The sequence below is a fragment of the Bactrocera dorsalis genome, chromosome 2, assembly GCF_023373825.1.
Source record: "Bactrocera dorsalis isolate Fly_Bdor chromosome 2, ASM2337382v1, whole genome shotgun sequence".
NCBI classification, from domain to species: Eukaryota; Metazoa; Arthropoda; class Insecta; order Diptera; family Tephritidae; genus Bactrocera; species Bactrocera dorsalis.
Genome location: NC_064304.1, coordinates 78,270,702 through 78,296,140, shown reverse-complemented (window position 1 = coordinate 78,296,140; position 25,439 = coordinate 78,270,702). Strand labels below are relative to the sequence as shown.

The 25,439-nt window shown below is 33.6% G+C and overlaps 1 protein-coding gene across 5 annotated transcripts in view; it reads right to left on the bottom strand.

Moving 5' to 3' along the window:
* LOC105228205 (peroxidase) overlaps positions 1-25,439 on the bottom strand; it is a 105,282-nt gene that overhangs the window by 12,826 nt on the left and 67,017 nt on the right. For 4 of the 5 annotated variants that reach the window (XM_049449993.1, XM_049449995.1, XM_049449996.1 and 1 more), the window contains 2 exons: positions 4,737-4,942; positions 3,845-4,030 (listed from right to left, as the gene is read on the bottom strand). In XM_049449993.1, the coding sequence (XP_049305950.1) occupies positions 3,845-4,030; positions 4,737-4,942 (392 nt within the window). Of the gene's footprint in view, positions 1-3,844; positions 4,031-4,736; positions 4,943-6,071; positions 6,108-25,439 lie in introns of those variants that run through there. The other variant, XM_049449992.1, reaches the window with a different exon arrangement.

Below are 25,439 nucleotides of genomic sequence, written 5' to 3'. Positions count from 1 at the left end.
TAACTACCAGGTCTCAATACTTTGAGACTAACGCTAGAGACTGTTTAGTGAATAGTAACTAGTCTCAAATTGAGATTTTACCTCAAAATGTCTCAAATAGAGACTAGAGACTGGTTACAGAATCTCGCTATAAATATGACTTGTTGAATTCTATTAATTACTAGATAAGAAGCAACCCACTTTAAAAATATCGGCTGAAAACCAAGAAGATCAAGTTTATTCAAAAGAATTGAATGATTTATTTTATTTAGCTTTACTAAAATCTGTGTATATAACATCAGTAAGCTTATGCTCCCTTGATACTCGTACATGTGATACAAATTCTAGCAAATTAGTTATTGTAGATTTCCCTTTACGAAAACCGTGCTGACAACAAGAAATTGGTAGAGAAATCCAGAAGGGTAGAGAAATATGTCGTCTGTTATAATTGGCTCAACAAGTTTAGATATTGCTGACAACTTTGCTATTCTCCTATAGTTTTCAATGGATGATCTAAATCCACTCTTATGCAAAGGAATTATATATGACTTGTTCCATATATGTAGATGCTTGCTTAAGAGGTGCATTAAGGGGTTAGGGGTAGTCAGAATTTTCAAATAATAATTGTTTTTTGCATTTTCGTTAAGTGTAATATCTTAAAAATATTTTCTGAAAATTTCACGTTGATCCGATAATTAGTTTTTGAGTTATTCGACAAATAACAAAAGAGAGCTCGGGCACTTCAAATCGCTAGTGTGAAACTTTAAACGCGTTTTTCTCAAAACTATGTTTTTTGAACTGGTGAGAACTGTAACTCGAAAACCGCTTAGTAGATTTTAATGAAATTTATACAGCTTTTAGAATACATAGGAAACTCGGGCCTGATCGAAGGATTTATTGTCATTCGAAAATTTCGATTTTTTAAGACCAATTAACTGTTGATTTTTCCCAAAAATTTAGAAAAAAATTCCTGAGGCCGCCATTTTGTTAATTTTTGAAAACATAAAAATCCTTCGATCAGCCCCCGAGTTTATCTATTTATAAAAGTAATTTTTTTTGTCCGATTGATTTTAAATGAATCTCCAAGGACTTATGGTTGTCACCGCAAGTACCTTTTTTTGGAACTGGGTCAACACCTATAACTTTGGAAATTATTATTTTTTTTTTAATTTTCGTGACTTCAAGTCAACACATTCTATAATAATCCAATATTACTACTTTTTTAAAATAACACTATTTAATAGCAAAAAAAAAAAAATACTGAAAATTCTCACTTTCGTGCCTCTGACTACCCCTAACCCCTTAAATAGTTTTGTTAGGGGTTGGTATATGTATTTGGCACATTTTTTAAGAAAGAATGAAGAAACCATATCTGGGTAATAATTAAATAATTGTTCTAACATATTTGAATGATGTAAGACATCTGCTTCGGAAATGGTATTACAACAACAACTAAGCTGTTTTTTTTAAAGCATGAGATTTTCTATTTTTTAATTTACATAACTCTCTAGAAACCATGGAATATTTGCATACTTCTGTTTATTATGTCCAGCTCTTTTTGCATCATTTATTTTATCAATGGCACAGCTGAGCATTATGTTGAAGATTATGAATGATAGCGTATATTCTTGGCAGTTAACGGATCCATATTTTGCTTGTAAATTCAATTTGAATACAAACGGTTTCAGTTTTATCTATCAAAATTTAAATTTTTTCTTCTACCCAGTTTATTTCGAAATGTCAAAATTAAGTCTGGTAACAAAAGCTCACATGGATTTAGTGAAAGCAAATTATGGTCGTTCTTTGCTACGATGGATTCTTTCATAGAGCAGATTAACTTTGAAGTGTTCGAACTTACTGTCATGGTTTAAATTTACTGGATTTACACGTTGTACGGTTGCTTTTCAATTACTTCAATTTCATAGGAGCGAAACTGTATGAGGTAATTCGGCCGCCGTGTGCGTCAAAACCCTGCTTTATCTCTCACCGCTCAAAAATAACGTTTACATTAAGGATGGAGCAAAATTGGCAGTGATTACACTTCGAAAATTATATCGAACATTGAATATCGTTTCAGTAATGTTTTCACAAAATATTAAATAATGAAATATGTTTATTTCTGAAACAATTTTCATTGAATTTCTTAAAAACAAAACGAATACACTGCTTTTGTCACTCGAACATTGCGATGATTTTTGAAACAAAATTTTTATATATTGTTAATGAGGGTAACAACAATATATAAAAATTTTGTTTCAGTTTTTTTTTTGTGATAACTAAATATTAATTTCTGACTGTATATTTTATTGACTAACCTACATCAACTATACCACGAAAGTGTTGTAACGGCTTCGACAGTTTTTGTTTTGCGTGTGGAGAATTTAGGGGGGACCCTGCTTTAGAGTCTTCAAAAAATCGTTTTTTTTTTGAGGATTTTTATGGGAGGGAAAGAAATAATTGATTAAAGCGAAATTTCGAGGGTTTATAATTATATATTTAAACATCATTCACAAATTTTTTGGATACGAAATCTTTGATATTCGGGCTTTGGGAAGCAAAAGAGATTCATATTTTTTAATATTATAATTTATTTTCTAATTAAAGTAAACATTCCAAAATAAAGTGTAAAATTTTACAAATTTTTTAAAAATTGGAAAAAAATAGTTCTTGACCAAAAAAATTACTTTATGTTGTTTAAAAATATGTTGAAACTTGACTTTTCTTAGTTTAAATAAAAGATAAATTAATGCCAAAGATAATAAACTTTGTCCCAATTCCATACGATGTTTAGTTTTTCTTCTGTCCTGCCTGCCACTTAAGAAAAATTGTTAAAATGAAAAACAGAGATATCGCACGTCAAAGTTTTCGTTTTCTGCCCATACGCTAATATACCTGCTAGACGCTCGGTCACTATTTCCCCTCTAGCTTCGACAACATTTCGAACTCCCATCTATAACTTTGGGAACATATTCTTAGATAATTTTTAAAGAGATTAAGCAAAAAAATCGATTTTTGAAGCTTCTTAAGCAGACCTCCCCGCTTAAGTTTTAAAACTCAGCGTCATATCATTAATTGAACAATGCTATTAGACTATATGGGATTTCCTATGGACTTTTCATCTGGGTTTCTTTTCGGCAAATTTGAGTGCCGTGAGTAACCTGTAAATTTTTAATTTTTTTTTCGTTAATTCGCAAAATAACCATGCCTCAAAATCACAAAATATCATATTTTGATGACTTTTTTTAATTGTATAAATCATAGATTTTGTTTTTTAGCACGATTGAAAAAAAGCGGTACAAAGGCATCTTATGATAACACACATACATAAGTATGTATGTATGTAGTTAAAAGTTTCATGCATTTAGTTAACGAAGCAGTAAAACTGAGATGTACATATGTTATCAACTAGGGATGGCGATTTAAAAAGAAATCATTGTCCATATCGCTTCAATTAGGAAATGTAAAAATTGTCCCAATATCAAAGAAAAACTACTTGTTTCATACTCGGAACCTCACATTTTGATCATTCAACACTGATTCTTAATTTTCAGCATCATATAGGAATGATAGAGACCAAATTGTGTCCTACCTTGTCGCCATTATATACAGAATTAGGTGTGACAACCTCAAAAAAATTATCAATTTCGTACGCAAATTGTAAACAAAAACCCAAAACATCTTGAAATACACTTTATTATTTGGTTACAAAACAAGTTTCGGAGCATGACGATGTTATTTTTTTGTTTCCAGTAATATGTAGTTTCTGTGTCGAAATTTTAAATTTTGATTTGATAGTTAATGCAGTTGCTTAAAAATAGCCTGGTATACTATAAATTAGAAATATTTCAACAAAAATGCTATCTACCTTGAATTCGCAACTCCCAATGCGGGGTTATCCAGATGATTACAGGATCCATCCATGGTTCTATATACCGAATTTTCGCAGGTAGGAGGAGCCATAGCACATATTGCTACGCCACCGGTAGGAAAATGCGCGCCATAAGAGGGATTGAACTGAGCAAATGGGTTCGTGGGTGCAGAGGACGTTGTGCTAAAAGGAAATATTATTAATTTTTTTTTTTTGTGAATACGTTCTCCAAATATTTAACCCATTTCCATTAAAAATCTTGGAAATTATTGAATTCATACGAAGCTTATATCTTATTAGCTAATACCATGTTCAGGCCGAAAATTTGAAGGGATTAGATTACATTTAAGCTCTTCACTAATCAGCCCATTCTCACTGGCGTTGGAAAGATGAAAAGTCAGCTGTTTTTGCACATTCAAGAATTCACATCGCGTAATATTTATCAAAAGAAAACATTGTCATATAGTATTTTGAACTAAAACCGTCTTATTTTAAATATTTTCCATATAATGGAAATAATGGACGCATTTTTTTATTTGTTAAGTCGATTTTCAGGTAAAACTAGATTCATTGCTTTAAAAAAATTTGATTGTTTACATTTTTTTCTCTTTGTAATAGAATAGATTTCCAATGCTGACAAGTGGATGGCGCAAAATCAGAGTCGCACCGAGAGATTTAGCGTGGATCAGTATCGATGAAGTGATTTTGAACTGTCATTTTTGTATTTTTTGATAAATTTATAGGATTAGTAGGATAAACCACGCAACAGCCGAAAACGTGTGATTAATTGTCGGTCTGAACATGGTATAAGATTCTATTTTGTCTCCTTCAATGGAAAATTACATGTTACACATACGCATATACAATTATACTATACATACATACATACCCTTGTATTCTATTTGAAAGAAGTATTGGTGGCGGAGGCGGACTTTGATAGCGTGGCGCGTTTTCTCGAAGAAATCCAAACACTTCTTGAATTGGATGATCATTGTGGATAATATGGTATGCTGAACTTGAAACTTTAATGAATCCATAAATTAGGCATCTTGTCACTAATATAATATAGATGTATATGCTGGTTTTAGAAATCATCTGCAATAAGAATATCAAAGCATATACAAGGTCTGCCGCAAAAGAAACAGAACTTTTTAAATATAACTGTTTTTGGTGGCGTCACCTATTGGTGGGTATATGAAATAAAAAGTTTGATCTCTTGTTGACATTTCGTAAAAATTTTAAGACAGTTGGATAACTACCACTACCAATACCAAAAAGAGACAGCAGCTTTTGGTCATCGGTCGTAAAATGCATTTTGAACAAAGAGGAAATATTAAATTTTGTTTTAAACTTGGGAAAACGTTTACTGAAACATTTCAAATGATGAAAAAAGTTTATGGTGATCAGTGCCTATCCCGTAGTAATGTGCATGAGTGGTTTAAGCGATTCCAAGAAGGTCGTGAGGACGAGAGCTATCACCGAAAAAAAGTTGTCTTCAGAAGTCAAAAATAAAGACCATGCTGATTTGTTTTTACGATTCCAAGAGTATTGTACACCGAGAGTTCGTCCCAACTGGCCAAACGATTAATGCTGTGTTTTACCTTGGTGTTATGAAGCGTCTTTTGTCACGAATTCGTCGTGCTCGACCATAATACCGTGAGGCAGGGTTCTAGCGTTTGTAGCACGATAATGCGCCGTGTCATCGGTTGACACTTTTCACTGTTTTTTGACAAAAAACTCCATATTAACCATTAATCACTCACCCTACTCAGCTGATCTGGCACCTTGTGATTTTTACCTATTTGGAAAACTTCATTTGCCCATGAAAGGACACTGGTTTCAGGACATTTCAGCTATCCAAAAGGCGACGACCGATATTCTCAAGAGCATTCTGAAAAATGGCCTTATACACTCATTTGAAATGCTAATTGACCGGGCTAAACGCTGTATCGAAGCACAAGGAAACTACTTTGAATAAAAAAATATAACTTTCGAAAAATATTCATTTTTTGTTGTTTTTTTAACAGTCCTGTTTCTTTTGCGACAGACCTTGTACATACATATGTATGTATGTATTACCACTAGGTAAATTACAAGTTCTTACACTTGTTAGAGATGACTGTAGGCAATTCAATTGAATTTATTTTGGGTACAGTGTTTTCTCACAAGACTCTGTGTATGATTTCATGATTCAATTATACTCGTAATATGTTGTTACTCTTACCAAAGAAGTCTTTGTATCCATAATGACAAAATCACTTGTTTTTTGGTTTTCTCATTAAATTCATGTCTACATTTGGTAATTTTGTGTTATTTACAAGCTATTTGTATTCAGTTATCCCTGAAAAAAAACGCATTTTCATTGGTTGAAATTTTAAAAAATACAAAAGAAAATATCTGATTGACATTGTGTATCCAATTACTTTTGACAAATTGTTGTTTTTCGCTATCAGCACAACTTTATGATAATTGAATCATGGTCTGATTTAAATAAATATTGTGAAGAAAACTACACTGAGCAAATATATGTATGTATGTATTTTTTGGCAATATCCCCGTTATCACTTAACTGGGTAACTGGGAGGACTGAAGATTTAAAATCACATTAAATTGACATTTTTTCTGAAAATCATCTCATTTAATTTTTCTTACATAAATTCACATTTTTATATATGTATGTACTCCGAAAATAGAAACATATATTAACTACATAATAGAAGTCAAACATTGCAGAAAGTATTTGCGTCTATAACATTCATTTTCTAGTTTTACAAATTTACATACTTACATATGTGCATGCATTGATGTTAATAATACACAACAACTAAATAATCAAAAAAAATTTTGAAATTGGTAAATGATTTCCATATCGGTTGAACATAACGGTAGATTCATATCAATTATTATACAGTAGTAAATTGTATAAATAGCCTTATAGCTGAATTCTGTAAACAGTCTCTAGTCACTATTTGAGACATTTTGAACTAAAGTTTCATATTGAGACAGTCTCTAGCGTTACTCACAAAATATTGTTCTGATAGTTAGTAGGTCACAAAACTAAAAAGAACTCTTGTTTGACATTTTGATTATACTGAATAGAGATCATGATAGATATTAATCGGTTTTCGTTTTTTTTTTATATTTTGTAAGCAACTCAAACACGAAAAAGTTAAAAATAAATCAATTTTACATAAATTTCGTAAATATTACGAAACAAAGTCAACATATATTTTTATTTTTATTGGTAATTATGTTTTCTGACTATGTTATAGAAAATTTAATATTTTTTATCGACATATTTATTTTCATTCAAGTCTAAATACATCTCTGAATAATGAAATGTAATAGATTTTTGTGACTGTGATTTACAGAATTGCAAAACAATCTCAAGTCACAAAGCTTTTGGTTAACTAATTTTACTCTCTACCTCATAATCGCGATAGTTTCAAATACAAATGATTAATCACAGGGAATGCCAACTTGTTTTACGACAAGAATATTCAGTGACCATTTTAAGTAAAATTAATCTATTAGGCCTATTTATTTACTTATTATTATAATTATTTAATAATTATTTTCTTATAAAACACTTAAATTTGTATTTAGTCGCTTTTATTTAGAAAATTTTACATTATTATGCATTTATTAGTGTTACCTATTGACATTAGCGTGCGACAAATATAATACAAATATACTTACGTCACGACTTGTTTTGAAGTGAGTGGTTGAAAGAACACGGCATTCGTGCAATTGGCATTTGGGAACAAATATCAAACGAGTTTTGTAAATAAATAAAAAAAATATCCAAGATCTGTGGGAATAATCGAAAGATAATTTCATATACACATTGAATAGGTACGTGGGTATATGTAAGTATGGTAATTAACATATGTTTGTATATATGTACACATAGAGTGGGTAAAAAAACGAATGTTTTTGTTTCGTTGGGTACTCCAAAAATGGATTAGATACATCCCTAAGAGCTTTTATATTTTTTTCTTCTTTTCAGATAGAAAAAATCAAATCTCCCTTCAAACTACTTTAAAAAAATATTCGTTTCATAGGTTTTATAGGCAGTAGAATGTTCTACCAAATGATCTCCCACGGGTTTTTTCGGAAACTTAACAGTATACATATATACCCTAGGTGTTTTTTTTTTTTTAACTATTAATTTTTTTCAATCTCGTTATAAAATTTCCTTGGAAATATCCTAAAAAAAATTCCCTTTAATATTAAGGATTGGACCAAGGCATGTAAAAATTTTCTATTAAAAATACACGACAATCGGGATTTTTTATCTTTAAATTTCTATAGCTCAGAGGCATTTTATGGCATCGCTTTGACTTTAGGCACATATTCTTCAGAATTGAACACTCTACAAAAGTGCACATTGCGACAAAGTCGAAAATCATACCGACGAGGTAGTACGGGGCTCTAAACCTAATTTTCACACAAAATTCGCATTTTTTGTATATATCTCGTAAATGGCAAGAGCTATGAAAAAAGTGTAAATGACAAACTTGTAGGAAATTACAAAAAAGGTCCGCTAACTATCTGGTCAAAAATTCGAGGCAATATTTTGAGACTAATGCTAGAGAGCGTTTAGTGAATAGTAACTAGTCACAAATTCAGACTTTACCTCAAAATGTCACAAATAGTGACTGCTTACAGAATCACGCTATAAATGGCCTCAAAGAAGTTGTGATTTAACACTATTAGACCACTTCTTGTGCGGCTATTTTAAGTCACTGGACTCTCTTCAAGCTTTAGAAGTCAATATTGAATATGCATGACATACGACTTGATTTAGTGGAAAAGGTTCTCGAATATTGGTTTCACCTAAAAATAATCGAGGCAGATATGAGGTTATATCTGTGTATTTTTTATTACGCTAACAAAAACATTTGACTGTGTTGCCGTGGACCAGATGTTGTCAAGATCAACTTTTTGCAAGTGCGGCCACGAAAAGTTGGTTATCATCGATCTATACATATTAATAAATAATTTGTGGATTTTCTTGGTACCGGCGTTGACAAGTTTTTGGTTTGTGTCAGTCGAAATCCTGAGAACGTCTTGGAATCGATAAATCGGGGTCTTCAATAACCCTTTCCTGAATGGCAGCAATATTTTCATTACTTCATTACGCTCAAAATTTGCGACGAATAGCGGCCGCACGTGAACGATTATTACGATCATAAAATGGCAAAAGTGCAAATTGCACTTTGAGAACGATCATTTTGATTATAAAATTGAATAATTCGTAGTCGTTATTCTTTCGCATATCTTTCCATGATGATATTGTAAACACACTTAGCACAGTTTTATGCAGGAATATATTTTGTCGCCATTCTCTATACTATAAACTGCAAATAAGTATGTATGTATATAGGATAATTGTGTATCGTTTACGATGGATTTGTAAATCGATTTTTTCCACTTTTAATTGTGTTTGGACCAGGGATAAAGAGAAAAAGTAATAATTTTTGGGCATTTGGGTTAAAACACATTTATTACGATTAAAAATACGTAATAAAGGCATTTAAGCTTATTAGCTCTAATTGATTAATGTTGATTTTTGTTGGGAAATTAATGATATGATGGACACATTACGAAACTATAGGGGTATTCTCTTGCTCTTGCAAGATTGCAGATTGCAAAAATACTACACCGAAATATACAAGGGCACGAGAGCACCCATTGCAGAATCTAGTGATATTTGAGCGACTGATTCAGTCAATTTATTGTAAATGACTATTGTGCATGTCTATTGTGAATTGGCGCACCTTCTGCATGCATTTTTAACAAAAAAACTGTAACAAAACTTTATAATTTAAATATAAATTATAAAATCTAATTAAAATTTACCTTTCTCAACAGTTTAACGACGTAATATGTCTTTATGTAAAATGGCAACTACAACAGGGTTGCAATTTTATTTTTGCGTGACATTGCACGCCAATATACATGGGTTTTGGTCTGACATATTTCACAGCCCTTGCAAATATTTTTCTGCGTGTGTTTGTTGTTGTGCCGTTGTAAATTTGCAATGCTTGCACCGTGCACCGGGTTTTGCAAGAGCAAGAGAATACCCCTTATTTAATACATTAAATTTCGCATTTTCATCAAATTTCATTGTTTAACATTTTTATTAGTGGTCTTGAACGGCGGCAACAAATCCCTCCGTTTACAAATTCAACTCTGTAACTAACAAGGTTCCGGAGGTTTTAATGTTTAGCGATTGTTCTCTCATTTCCAATGATAGATGAGTTGGGCATCTCTTTATCTCTGGTGTGGACTTTGCGTGTTGCAACCTGAATTCAGTTACAATTACATTTTTAGCGCACATATAATTTCAAGTATTGTTTGTAAAAAAAGACATTGAGTGGAAATACCGTTTGTATACTTCATTTTATTTTGGTGAGTTACAAATTTTTAGATTACTTTAAAGTAGTGTGATAGTATTTATTTATTTATTATTATTATTTTTTTTTGAAAAATGTTTTCCAAGGTCAATTTTATGTAGTTGGTTGAATTGACAACATCAACAACAACAACGAAATAGGAAGTGATTGAGTTTCCCCCGTTATTTGTATGTGGTTGGTTTGTTGCAACTTTTAACGAAAATTGAATTATTAACGGTCATTTTATTTTTGGGCGTTAGAAATGTTTAGGTAAGTTCCAAGTCCATTGTTTTACCATTTTTTCCTAGTTGGTTGAATCGACATGAACAGCATTTCAATTCGATATAATTTTTTCTTGTGTATTGACGATATCCCATTACTTCCTTCGTTATTATTGAGTTTATTTTTTTCTTTATTTTCAATTTATAAACAAAATTGTGTACATAATTTGTATGTTCGGTAGACTATATTTATTTATTTATAGTGTCGTCGATGCCCGCACATACACCTATTTCATTATGCCTTACCGTAAATCGATAAGAAGAAGCGTACCGAGACAAAGAAATAGAGAAAATATTCAGTTGAGTAGAATACGAAAGTTACTGATAATTCAGTTCCTTTGTGAAGTTGGTTCAAAGGTGCATTGGTTGAAATACCTCCTAATTTGTATCCCTTTCATATTAGTTCTATGAACTTGGTTTGTAGGCTTTATCTAAGCATTTTCTTCAGAGTCTACAATGCATGAAACAAATTCCTTCAATATGTGTTGTCGCAAGGGTAAAGTCCATCTTCCACTATTAACAGAAATATAAATAAAAGTCACAGTTTTAGGAAGCATTACTTATTTCAAAATTCACGACATATGTATCATAGAGAAGAGCCCATGGTCACAGCATATGGTTGTACGCCAAATTATGTCCAGTTGTATTTTACGATATCGACACGGCTGTTCAATACAGAATACGAGAGCAATTAAATAAAATTTACGATGCTGTTTAATGAGACAAATTTCTGTTGAATTGGATAGAATTTGTTCGTTCATTTCGTACAATGAAGGAACATTGAGATAGAGTATGCAATGTACAGAAAGATTTGTATGACTATCGTGAATAAAGAAGATATAAGGATGCAACTCGAACTGATGCTGCCGTTATACTTACGACTGTAGGTGGTGAACCACCATTTGAAAGAAATACGGGGTTTGTCCGGAAAGTAATACGATTGACTCGATTTAAAAAAAAAACGTATTGATTGGAATGTTAACAGTGCTAACGAGCATAAATTAGAACTTATTCGATTTCTAGATGAAAATAATATAGATGTAATGCTGTTGCCCTTTGTTGATGACCTTACAAACGTGTTATGTAGGTCTCCTGGAGAATGCGTTAATATAGTTTGGTGGCAATTTGTATGGCGTCGACTGTACTTTTCAGCTGGTTAATACATTAATACACGCAGGACAGGTCACCAAATTCTTCTCTGCAAAGAGAAAAATATCGGTATTGGACTAGCCCACCTTAAGTCAGGACCTGAATCCGGATGAGAACCTCTGGGGTATCTTCTCTGCCAAAGTGTTCCGGAACGGTAATTAGTGTGAAACAGCAAGGACTTTAAAATAGCCACAGACCAAGAATGGCCCAGTATTGCTCCAGGACACCTTAAATCATTTGTGGATTCCATGCCATTCCGACTTAATTCCGTAATACTGAATAAAAGTACCAATATTGACTGTTAATATCTTATATACATAATCATTAATAATATTAAAAAAGAAAAATTAAATATGCACATACATATAAGTATTTACTATAGTACGATGACTATTTTTGGTTTAAGTTCCTGGCACAATTCCGATTTCTTTGGCGCCTCGATTTGAAGGTACCGTTGGAAAAAGGATTAAAAAATGTATAGGGTTATAGGTTCCGCAAACGCTTAGTTTACGAGATATTCGACCTTTAAGTTCAAAAATTCCCAAAATTCGAACATTTCAAGAAGCTATTTCACCACATTAAACACACTTTACTCACATTTTGCACTTCAAATTAATTAAATTAAACCATAAACTTTTAAATAAATCCACTTTATACTTTTAGAAGCGTTTTACCTAAGAAATCTTTATTTTAAAAATTATACTTTACACTCGTAATGAACATCATTTGTGTCCTAAAAATTACAACAAAATGGAGCGCTGTCATGTGATGAAAAGGCAATTCGCTGAAATTCCTCATTTATTCATATGCATAAGTATGTAATATTATATAATAATATTACGTAATAAAGTTTAAAGTAAACAGTATAAACACTCTTTCCATGCATATGGATATTTCCTTTAGTTAATTTAATAAACAAATAAGTAATATTATATAATATTATACATATTGTCACTTAAAATACAAAACAACGTGTTATCAAAAATAAATGGAAATCGCTGACAGATACAATAACCAAAATTTAACGATTTTATAACGAAAACTCAAATTTTGATTCAATATGAGTAAATGATAACGAAAAAATATAACCACTTTATAACCAAAACTCAACTTTTTTTTTTTAATAGGAGTGGTTTCTATTATATCGTTTCTCCTTCTCTTGTAAACTATTTTGCATTTTAGGTGACGATATAAGAGTATAAACAGTTTTTCCATGTCCCCTCTTTTCACAATACTTAATACTCGAATTTTTGGTACACGTGTGCGAAGTTTCTTACAAAATCTCAATTTTTACTCAACTTACAGTTTGCACGCACAGACGTTCACCCGGATTTCTATTCGTCTAGTCATCCTGACAATTTTATACTTATGCATACCAGGGTCGACAATGGCCGAAATTGGATCAATAGAAAACACAATTTATTAACAATGTTAGTAGTATTTAAATTTTATCGAAGAATTTTAAGAAAATCTAAAGAGAGTTCTAGAAAACAATTTACAAAATTTAAAAGAAGAATAACATATACATACATCCGAGTAATAATTTTATATCTTCCTCGTTGTCTCCCATTAAGCGAAGCATAATGCAATGGGATTTCTGTATACGGATTATGGATTAGCAGATGGATCTGCTTTTTGTTTTAAAAGCCTAGCAATAATGCATAAAATCTTAAATCAATTTAAAAATTAGACAAATTCAAGCAAGTGATTGAGCTGTTTTGGTGATACGTTTCTCTTTAATACGCAGTCTTATCAATATTTGTAGGCGTGTTTGATCGCAGGAATGTACTAAAGCATTAGCCAATGGGTTTGGATGATCTCGGAGTTTATATATACTTGTATACTTTATTCTGCTCTCCTTTACTTTTTCTTTACTATAAGAATACAAAGGTTTTTATGGATATTTTCATTACGCATGTTCGATTAATTACACAGGTCGTACTCCACAGTTGAGTGCCATACATCCAAATCGGCTTTATGGCCGCAATATATAAAAGCACTTTGTTGCCTAGGCTAAGTTTAGAGTTTTTATTTAACAGCCAATTTAAATTTGCAGCTTTTATCTTCATGCAAGTTATTTTACTAGATATATGTTTTCTTCAAGTATTTAAGTCTTCTATTTAGGTGAATACCAAGATAAGTTCCTTCATTTGCTTAGGGTTCTAAAATATTGCTAATTTTTACTGCTGAGCACATTTTTGGCCTTAGCGAAAATATAACATGCTTACACAGAACTTACGAGTAAGTGCTCCGCTAATACATGTATGTATGTATTCTTGATGCTAGCTGTGTCATCCGCATAAATTGATTTCAATACATTATTAGATGTTGGAAGATCTGCTGTATATATGATGTATAGAAATGGGCCTAAAGCTGTAATGTTTTTAATCTTATTTAAAAGGCATTCATGTCACACCTTATCAAGCGAATAAGCCACACAAGCAGAACAGTACTCTCTGTGCACAAATGCTTTTCTTTTTCGTTAGTAATTTTATTTACTTGCCCTATTGTGCAGTGTTTTTCACGAAACCCGAATTGGTGCATTGCTAAATATATAAGAAAGTCCAAAGCATTTGTACAGAAGTGGATACAGCGATATACGAGGTGTGTTCAAAAAGTATCGCGAATCGTAACTGACAGTTTTCTTCGATTGCAGGGCGTGGTGCATCATGAGTTCTTGCCACAGTGAAGAACGGCCAATAAGGAATATTACCTGCAAGTTATGCGCAATTTGCGCGAAGCAATCCGCCAAAAACGCCCGGATTTGTGGAAGAACAAAATTTGGCTTTTGCACCACGATAACGCCCCTGCTCACACACATCGTTGCTTGTGCGCACTTTTTGACCAAAAACAACACACTAATGATGCCGCAGCCACCGTATTCCCCAGATCTGGCCCCCTGTGACTTTTTCTTGTTCCCTAAACTGAAGAGGTCCATGAAAGGATGACGTTACGCTTCTCTTGACGAGATAAAGACGGCATCGAAGGAGGAGCTGAAGAAGATAAAAAAAAATGATTTTTTGAAGTGCTTCGAAGATTGGAAAAACCGTTGGCACAAGTGTATAATCATGGGCAAGGGCGAACAAAATTAATGGCAAAAGGTTTAGATACATATATCCTACTAAACTATCCGAACCCTTCTTCATACTCATGATTTGAAATGGCACAACACAATGCAGAAGCCTGTGAAAAACTTGTGACAAGTGAGTCGCTTTGTCGCCGCATGAGAATATTGATAGAGATTGTGAAAATGTGATTTTTAATGATGAATGTTCTATATGGGCACCTTCTGTTCTCACGCGAGCCTGGTCAACTTCCACCAATAGGCTTGTTCAGCGGACCGTAAAACATGGAATAAAGGTGCATCTTTTGGGCTGCTTCTCAAAGCAGGGATTCGACACTCTGTTTCTCTTTACTGACAATCTAAATGCCGAGAAAATTATAAAAATCTACAAAAAAGCTTTACAGCCATCTGCCAAACGATGGTTCATCAGAAAAAATTAAGGTTGGATTCTGCAGAAGGACAACGATCCTAAACACCGCAGCAAGCTCTGTACTCAGTGGAAAACTCGATCTGGCATCGTTCCATTGAATTGGCCGTCGCAGTCGCCCGATGCAAACCCTATTGAAAATGTGTGGGCATATATTAAACAGAAGCTTCGTGGAAGACGCACATACACTTTGAAGCAGTTGTCTTACGAAATTCGTCGGATCTGGAGATCCTTGCCACTAGAATACGCCATCAAATTAGTAAAAAGCATGCCTCAGAGATGCCAGGCAATTATCGACGCCGGTGGTGACTAGACATATTATTGACCAAATTGCATCATTGTTTGTAATGTGTACAATGTATATATAGTAAATATGAAAGTTTCATAAAATAATTTTTTTTTTTATAAATTAACACGACCACGCTCTTACTTGATAGACTGTAATTGTAAATCTTTTTCAAATATTTTAGAAATACAGGGTAAGATAATAAGACAAATAAGTCATTGGTCTGTAGGAAGACTGTTGTATTATGTCTTTCCCAGGTTTATACATCAAGATAATCTGCGACTTTTCTCATGAAATTAGATAGTATCCGAAACTAAGAATAGCATTGAAGAGCAAAGAGAGCACCTCTACAGCAGTATTTTTTAACTCAATAAGAACCATTTTCGATTTAATGTAATAGGGCGACTTTTTTTGGATTAGGAAAGATTAACAGCTTAAAGTTGTCCTTTGAGAAATTGAGCAAAACAATTACCCTTTTCCTGGTCATTTCGAGCCCAAGTCTCATATAGGCGTGATGGAGTCAATTGGATGGCTTTCCAAAGGGAATTTTACTTGCTTGAATATGGACACAGCTTCTTTTTAAACATTTCCGTGTGGAATTTTAGACGTGCGTACGCTCCGAAGTCTTAGGATACGTATCAGCCTCTGTGCAGTAAAAAACGCACGTCAACAAACACAAGGAAGGTTCTTCGTCGAGAAGCTGCAATCTCAACAGACAGGCGAACGATTTTCTACTCGGCTGGCACTCCTGATCTCTGAGAGCACTCATCAGCAACTCGGTATAAGGGAACTGTGGGACGGCAATTCAAGCTCTTTACGTTCAGCTGCAGCGAGAAGAATTTGCAGGCGAAACGAAATGCGTGAGTATAAAGAGCTGGACAAGACCGGAGCATACTCTTGTAGAATCCCCTTAGCTGATCTAGTAAGTGATGCCCAGAGCATTATAAAATTATGGAGGGAGCACTTCTTCAGCCTGCTGAATGGCAGTGAAAGTATAACGACAATTACTACCAGGTTCCCCAATCAATGACGATGGATCAGACGTTCCATTGCTCGACCATGAAGAAGTTCGAATAGCCATTACCCGCTTAAACACCAAAGCGTCGGGGCCAATGCGTTGTTGGCCGAGCTATTGAAACATGGCGCCGAAGAATTGATAAGGAGCATGCATCATTGTCTGATGAAAGCGTGTCCAACGACTGGAATTTAAGTGTGCTCTGCCCAATCCACAAAGAGATTTACCCCGCAATCTGCTCCAACTACCGAGGGATAAGCCTCCTTAACATCGCTTATAAGGTTCTTTCGGGCGTATTATGTCAACAACTAAAGCTCACTATCAACAAACTGATTGGACCTTATCACTATCTATAACTGACCAGATATTCACCATGCGCCAAATCTTGGAAAAGATCCGTGAAAAGAGAACAGCACGAAAAGGTGATGTCTGAATTTGGTATCCCCGCAAAGCTAATGCGGCTGTGTAAACTGACGTTGAGCAGTACCAATAGCTCCACCAGGATCGGGAAGGACCTCTTCGGGCCGTTCGATACGAAACGAGGTTTCAGATATGGCGACTCCCTTTCGTGCGATTTTTTCGATCTGCTTTTGGGCAAAAAATTTGAGCTGCAGAACTAAATAGGAAGGTACTATCTTCTATAAAAGTGTACAACTGCTAGCATACACCGATGATATCAACCAGGCCGTTAGTTTTGCTTTCTTCAGATTGAATAAAGAAGCGAAACAAGTGGGTCTGGTAGTGAACGAACGCTAGATGAAATTCCTCCTGTCATCAACCAAACAGTCGTCACACTCGCGACTAGGCTCCCACGTCACTATTAAAAGTCATATCTTCGAAATCGTAGATAATTTTGTCTATCTTGCAACCAGTATCAACACCAACCATAATGTCAACCTCGAAATCCAACGCACAATAAATCATGCCAACAGGTGCTATTCGGACGGAGTAGGCAATTGAGAAGTAAAATCCTCTCTCGACGAACAAAAACCAAACTCTATAAGTCACTCATTATTCCCGTCCTGCTTTGTGGTGCAGAGGCATGGAGAATGACTTCAGCTCTGAATGTTTTCGACGCAGTACCCGGCAGGGAAGCAGAGGAAGAGGAAGACCTCAACTCCGTTGGAAAGAATAGGCGGAGAAGGACCTGGCTTCGCTTGGAATCTCCAATTGGTGACACATACCAAAAATGAAAAACGACTCGCGCACTGTTTTTAACTCGGCTATAACCGCGTAAACGGTTTCTCTGCCAGTAAAGAAAAGAAGATACAAGCATAAATCAAAATATCATTGCTCAAATTAAATTTATTAATTTAGTTTTTCTTCTGATCCGATTTATTTAATTGGTATACAAAAATTATGCTACAATTATTTAAGTGTTAAAATATTAATTACTTTTTTCTTGTACCCACCTACCCAAAGCCTCTCTCGTTGTAAGAAGGCCTTTTTTGCATTATCGAAACCTTCAAGTAATTCAGTTTCCTAACGATAAGGAAAAATATCAAGGAGTAAGCTGTAGAAAAAGTTTTCTCGATCTGGTTTTGCTATAAAGTATGACACCCTAACAACTGCAAGAACCTTTCTCACAACCTTTTTCTTCTTATCTAAAGCGTAATAAGTGGACGACGTGTGTTTCGATATTCTTCATAGGTATCATGATCACACTTTCCTCAGATTCGCTTACTTTTTTCGGATAGAATGGTTCAAACAACATTGCAAACTCTGTAATCCTCATTTTCGTAAAATCGAAATCGGGAGATTGTAACGGACGTTTTTGATATTTTCCAAAGATATTACGATAATAACCAGTTGCGTGTCCGCTTTTGTCGAATTGCAATACTCTATAACACTGTTCTGGCTTTCTTGGGTTCAGAAAAATTCAGAACAAGGTCTATATGCACACTTTGCGGGTGATACTTGTCGTTTATAAAGAATCTTCATACATATTCTGAACAGTTAGCTTGAAATATTAGTCTTTTCGCATTGAATTTTCTGTATTACTCGTACGTGTGCAATTCCAAAATCTATTCATTCATTCAGATTTCTGTCGCTTCGTTTGATACGCATGGCTGAATATCCATGCTGCTTGCACACAGTCTTAATAACTCTGGGTGGTAATTATGTATGTATGTATGTACCCAGGCATCCTCCTTTCGACGCTTAAGTAAACAAATTCTACCTCCATTACGAAGAAGACCATCTATTGAACATGTTCATTGCTACTAAAGGGCGGAATGCAGCAATATATTTAAACACTTATCTTAACAAATATTAAATAAGGACTGTACCGAAAAGAAACTGCACACTTTCAATTCAATATTTATCATGAAGTAGGCCTTTGATCACATTGCGGTAAGTACCGCTAGAAAACGTGATCAGTTCTGCTCCTATTGTTTTTTCTTTCTCCGTAATTTGTAATACCATTTTTGCGATACCTCGAATCAAGAAGCACCGAAAAAAGCCTTTCATACAGAAAGCTAGCAAAACGGTTTAAAGTCAGTGTAAAGGGTGTGACAAATATTATAATAAAGTTCAGTGAAACCTCTTCTCTTAAATATTTATCAAAAAATGGCGCAAAAAGGCCCTAGTGATCCAAATATTGAAGCAAAGGTGTTGGCCTTAATAAACCAAAACAAATCAATGTCTGTGCGCGATTTGGCGAAAAAAGCTAAAACTAGTGCTAGTGGCTTTGTTGAAGGATAACACTGTCAATTTTGTTAAAAAGAGGAGAAAACGTCGACGAATTTAAAAAAACTGGCTTTAGGCAAGTTGGGCCGTTACAAAGAGAGGTGTGCTGAATTTAATGAAAGGAATTAAACGAAAAATTCAGCATAAATTAAGAGAATAATATTTTTTGACTAGTTTTAATTAAAAGTGGATAAAAATTTTTCTATTTGTTATTAAAAAAAATTACAAGTAAAAATTAGTAAAATCCGTTACGTTACAAATAAAATATTGTGTGCAGTTTCTTTTCGGCACAGTCTTTAAGATAAGATAAGAAATATGCAATTTTAATAAATTATACAGTCCACACATATTAGATAAGGCAGAGACAGTACAAAACGTACATAAATAAACACAAAAACATAAAAGCATTTATATGAGACACTTATCCATTTATATGCAATATGCAAGCACTTAAAAAATAAAATACAAACATATAATATTTATTTAGGTTTGGGCAATTGATTACAAATGCACATGTATAGTACACTTAAAACAACCCCATGTGGTGTGCAGTACATATCAACATAGGCTGGTAAGATTTCCAAAATAGTACATAAGGCTTAAAAATATTAAAATAAAACTAGAATGACATAACTCTGTCTTCGATGCAAGTTTTTCACTGCCCCCCACCAGCGGTAAGGTATTGAATAAAACTTCATTGAGGTAACAACTTTTGGTCCTTCGAGCCGGATATAGGAGCTCGGCCAAATTAAAAAGTCCTGTTCAAAATACAGGCAACCTAAAACAAAAGTAAATGTAAGACGAGTGTACAATTTGAGAATGAAATAATTCTCCCTCGATGCAAGTCTTTCATTGCCCTTCACCATCGGTAAGGTATTGAATAAAATTAAAATTAAAAAGTCCTGCTAAAAATTCAGGCGTATCTACATTTTTGGTCCTTTGAGTCGGATAAAAAACTCGGTGAAAATTAAAAAGTCCTGCTTTAATAAAACAGGTAAAAAAAAAGTACTGTTCAAAATATAGGCAAATTAAAAAAAAATCTAAGACGAGTGTATATTCCTACATAGTAAACTGAACACATAAGCCGTTTTATCAAGAAACTAAACACAGTGATCTAACTGTCATCCAAAAAAATACTCAACGGTGATCTTGATGCCCAGGCAGATTTATCCGAAACGGTGTTGCATACGTCCAACACTTTTCCAACGAAGACATTGCGGAATGACAACAAATGTTCGAATAAAATCAGATACACTTAATTTTGATCATGGAATCTTCATATTCAAGAGGAAAATTCAACTCCTCAGAAAAGTAATGATCTCATCAAAATAATTACAATAAAAACTGATGACATCAAACTTTTGCAGTTTGTGTTTCTTCATATGCACAATTTTCACACAAAGTACTTAACAAAAATTCTTGAAGTTGAAAAATTGTACTTTGAAATAACGGCAGAGTATTTCGAGAATCTTAAACATTGTGAAGCGAGATTACAAAAAGGGCAGCCCGAAATTGCTAATATAGAAGAAGAACCGGAAATTTTACCGCTTTGACTCGAATTTAAGAAAATTTAAAAAGTTCCAATCTTTTCTAATTTCCATATATCTATCTTCTGAAACTAAGGAAGAAAAAACAGAAGTAAGGGGGAAGACAAAAAAAACGAAGTTAACTAGCTCTTTCAAAGTCATCAATACACAAATTTATAAAATATATCCGACTGTGTCCATTGTCCCCAAGGGTTTTATATCAATTACTTTGCAGTTAAAAACATAACGTGAAAATACTGACAATTCGACACTGGACTCTCAAGAGACTCAAGAGCCAAATGAAGACGTGGAAATTAAAACCCTTGACGATGGTAGTATGAAAGCAGAAAATGCAAAACTGAACCCAAGAGGAAGAAAAGAATGGGATGTACGCCGACAAAACCTGTACACCAATCACCAAAGGACGGAATCAGTGTAGAAGAGTATACAAAGGTACGGAAAAAGGAGCGCAAAATCAAAAGTACAAGTGTAAAAGGGGAAGTCGACAAGACACGAATATGAACAAATAGTTACAAGTAAACTATCACTGACACAACACAGGAAGGCGCATAGTTATCGTGAACTTCACTTAGTTGACGACCATGACAGAATCGCAAGCTGTGGTCACCTTTCCAGCAGTTACCTTTGCCGCTCCGGAGAATGTTCAAAATTGAACATGTTCATTCCTACTAAAGGGCGGAATACAGCAATATATTTAAACACTTATCTTAACAAATATTAAATAAGATGAGATTGGAAATATGTAATTCTAATAATTTATACAGTCCACACATATACAAAACGTACATAAATAAACACATAAACATAAATTAATTTATATGCAACCCACATACATTTATATGAGACACGTATCCACCCTGCCAACCATCAGCGGGTAAAAAACTAGATAATCAGTGGGTAACATGGGGGTAAACGTGGGGATAAACATCTAGAGTGTGTTTTTGGCCGAGCGAATATTTAACCCACTCACGTACGTATACATTAGAGCTCCCACTCCCGGAATGTTTTCGAATTCCCGGGATTTCGGGATATCGAAATTTCATTTCCCGGGATTCCCGGGAAAAACGGGAGAAAATAAAAATTGTTAATTATTGCTTATAAATTTAAAAAAATTAAATTAATTTTTTATTTCCAGTCAGTTACATAGATTCAATTAAGTATGCCCATGTTCTTGGGTTCTTTATAATAAAAAAAATTATAATTTAATAATAATTATTATTTCTTATAAATTGAAAAAAATATATAATTCACTTTTTATTTCGAATCAGTTACATGAATTAAATTAAAAATATACCTATGTATTTGGTATTATATATATATTATTTTGTCAAAAAACAAATAATAAAAATCACAGATCGATTTCTGTAGGAACTAATTGTAAATAGTATTTTAAAATCACAAGCGCATCCATCGTTTAAACTAGATCTGATTTTAGTGCAAATGCGGCCAGACACTGAAAAACAACGCTCGCATTCGAGACTAGTTGGTGGTATTGTCTTTAAAAAATTAGAAGCAACCTCCAGATTTCTGCCAAGCCCGCCACCCCCAAGAAGTAAATTTATTTCCTTTGGTACCGCTTCCTCTACTGATAATGAGACATCTCTTTTTAAAACGCGAGATTCTTTGACAGTTTCTTGCATTCAAATTCTCAACATCATTAGTATTGTACTTTTTGACAATTTCTACAATAGTGTTTGTCATTTCTTCGAAATTCGGTTCATTTGTGGTACTTACAAAATTTCCCGTTCAAACAGTGTTGTAAAGTACTAAATTCTTACTAATTGTTTTTTGGCAATGTTCATCTATTGTAAATACCACTTTGTTTATGAAAAAATAATAATTAACAGTGTTTAAAAAAAAGGACAAAAATCCCGAATATCCCGAGAAATTAATTTTAAATCCCGGGAGGAGTTTTAAGTCCGGGAACCCGGGATTTCGGGAGCCCGGGAGTGGGAGCTCTAGTATACATGTGATCATACAGCAAAAAATAACCCGAAAATGTGCGTTGGTGTTAGTGCATAGAGAAAAAATGTGTAGTTGTATTGAAATATTTGTCACAAGCGGGTAGCCGTGGTTGGCTGGGCATTTACTTTTATATGCAATACGCATGCACTCAAAATGCACATGTGCACTTGAAAACAACCCTATGTGGTGTAAAGTACATATCAACATACACATACATATATTTAATTAGATACGTAAGATTTCCAAAATAGTATACAAGGCTTAAAAATATCTCCCTCGATGCAAGTAGTTCATTGTCCCCCACTAGCGGTTAGGTATTGAATACAACTTCATTGAGGTAATAACAGTCACATCAATATCTCGCCTATTACACGCGGCAACAAAAGTTGCGGCAACTCTTGGTTTATAGGCGAGGGGGCGACGAGGAGAGGAGAATCGCGCCGAGTTTCCAGTGTTCAGCAGCTCGCTTTGTGTTCTTATTCGTAACAGTTCGCTGCGACGTTTTTCGGCATTCGTGTTCTTTCTTTCGTAGTACATAGTTGCATTTGCGTATATTTTTTTGAAATTAATATTTTGAATATATTTACAAAATCTAATTTCATCTTTTGGTAAGTAATTTGCAAATATGTATACAGATATACATAATATAATATAAATATTTTAGAAAATGGAGTATGACAAAAAAATCGAATTAATTAAAAATATTGTGAAATGTATGGAGAAAGCCATACAAATTGATTCAGACGATAGTGAAAAGGGTGATATATGTGAAAGTCTGTCATATAATCTTTGTTTTAATTTTGAATTATAAATAAAATGTATTTCTTAATTGACAGAACTGATTAATATACATATGTGATAGAGTGGCCCAAATACCTATAAGGAAAAGAAACGACAATGGGTTAAAGTAAGGAGTAGACAATGGGTTAAAGTAAAGTGAAAGAGAATGAGAAAAAAACTCGAACAGAGTTGCGCAACACAAGTTGCTCGTGTGAAGGTAATGGGCGACAGCAAAAGAGAATCGCCCGAGAATTAGCAACTTTTGTTGCCGCGTGTAATAATACACTAGGATACTAGGATCAATATCAGCCCTACCATCGGCTATTAACAAAGCTCGTTGATATGGCCAGTTCAGATCATTTGAACTAATAGCAGAATTCTGTAACCAGTCTCTAGTCTCTATTTGATACATTTGAGGTAAAATCTCAATTTGTGACTAGTTAGTATTCACTAAACAGTCTCTAGCGTTAGTCTCAAAACATTGCCTCAAATTTGAGACCTGGTAGTTAGCAGGTCACAAAACCAAAAACAACTCATGTCTGTCATTTTGAATATACTGAATGGAGATCACCATAGATATTAATCGATTGTCGTTTTTTATATATTGTAAGCAACTCAAACGCGAAAAAGTTAAAAATAAATCAATTTTTTATAAATTTCGTAAATATTATGAAACAAAGTCAACATATATTTTTATTTTTATTGGTAATTATGTGTTTTGACTATATTATAGAAAATTTAATATTTGTTATTGACACATTTATTTTCATTCAAGTATAAAAAACATCTCTGAATAATTAAATGTAATAGATTTTGTGACTGTCACTTACAGAATAGCAAAATCGTCTCAAGTCTCAAAAATTGTCTCTAACTTAAAATCTCAAATTTAGAGACTTGAGACTGTATCACAGTACAAAATCGCACGGTAAATGTTACAAAGTACTATATATTGGAAGCCCTTAACACCTGATTTGAGCTAATAGCTCATTTAAAGCGTATCTCCGATAAGTTGGCGAGCCTCTCAAATTTTTAACATAAAGATGAACATCGTCCCGGTTGCGTCCTGATTTACAATTTTTTTTGCCGCATGCAAATATGGTGCTTTTGATTATATGTATAATATTCAAAGAAGGACGCTTCTCAGTCTTATCATGTTGATATATAACATCAATGTAATCAAGAGTATACTGTACATTTTTGCTGCGTGTTGTATGTTTACAAGTCATCACAAACTCGTCTAAATTGTCGCATTCGATAATGCAGGCTTTCCCATTGCTATCGTTTGCTCTAAAGTCCTTTTGACCACAAGAATGTGAGTTAACGAAGTAATTTCTTATCAAAGCACGTCACTCCGTATATTTTAAATTTTTACGAATTTTTATTTTATATTGAAAGTATCTAAATTTTTTCTTTTATGAGATTTACCAATATTGTGAAATATTAACGAATATAAATCGCAGTTAAGTCATACTCTCCGCTATTAGATTCGGTGACAATTGCTAAAGAGCTTACATCGACGTGACATCCAAAGTTTACAATAACAAAACAACAGTTTTCATTGCAGTTACTTTTCCGAAGTATTTATTACGTACATATGTACGTCTTTACAATTAAAATTTCCCAATATATAACATACTTTTTTTAAGGATAAGTATTTGAGTTTTCACGTATGCTTTTCAACCGCCACCAACAATAGTTGAAAATTTTATTTAAACGTTGCATACTTTTAAGCGCATATTTTAGGCGAGCATACAAGTAAAGCTAATAAAAGCGTATTAAAGAAGTAAGGAAGCGCTAAGTTCGGGTGTCACCGAACATTTTAAACTCTCGCATGATAAAGTGATATTCGAGATTTCATTATCCGCCATTTACATATTTTTTTATTTTCCTGTAAAATTAATTAGATTAGTAGTTCCTGAGATATGGTTTTTGGTCCATAAGTGGGCGACGCCACGCCCATTTTCAATTTTTAAAAAAAGCCTGGGTGCA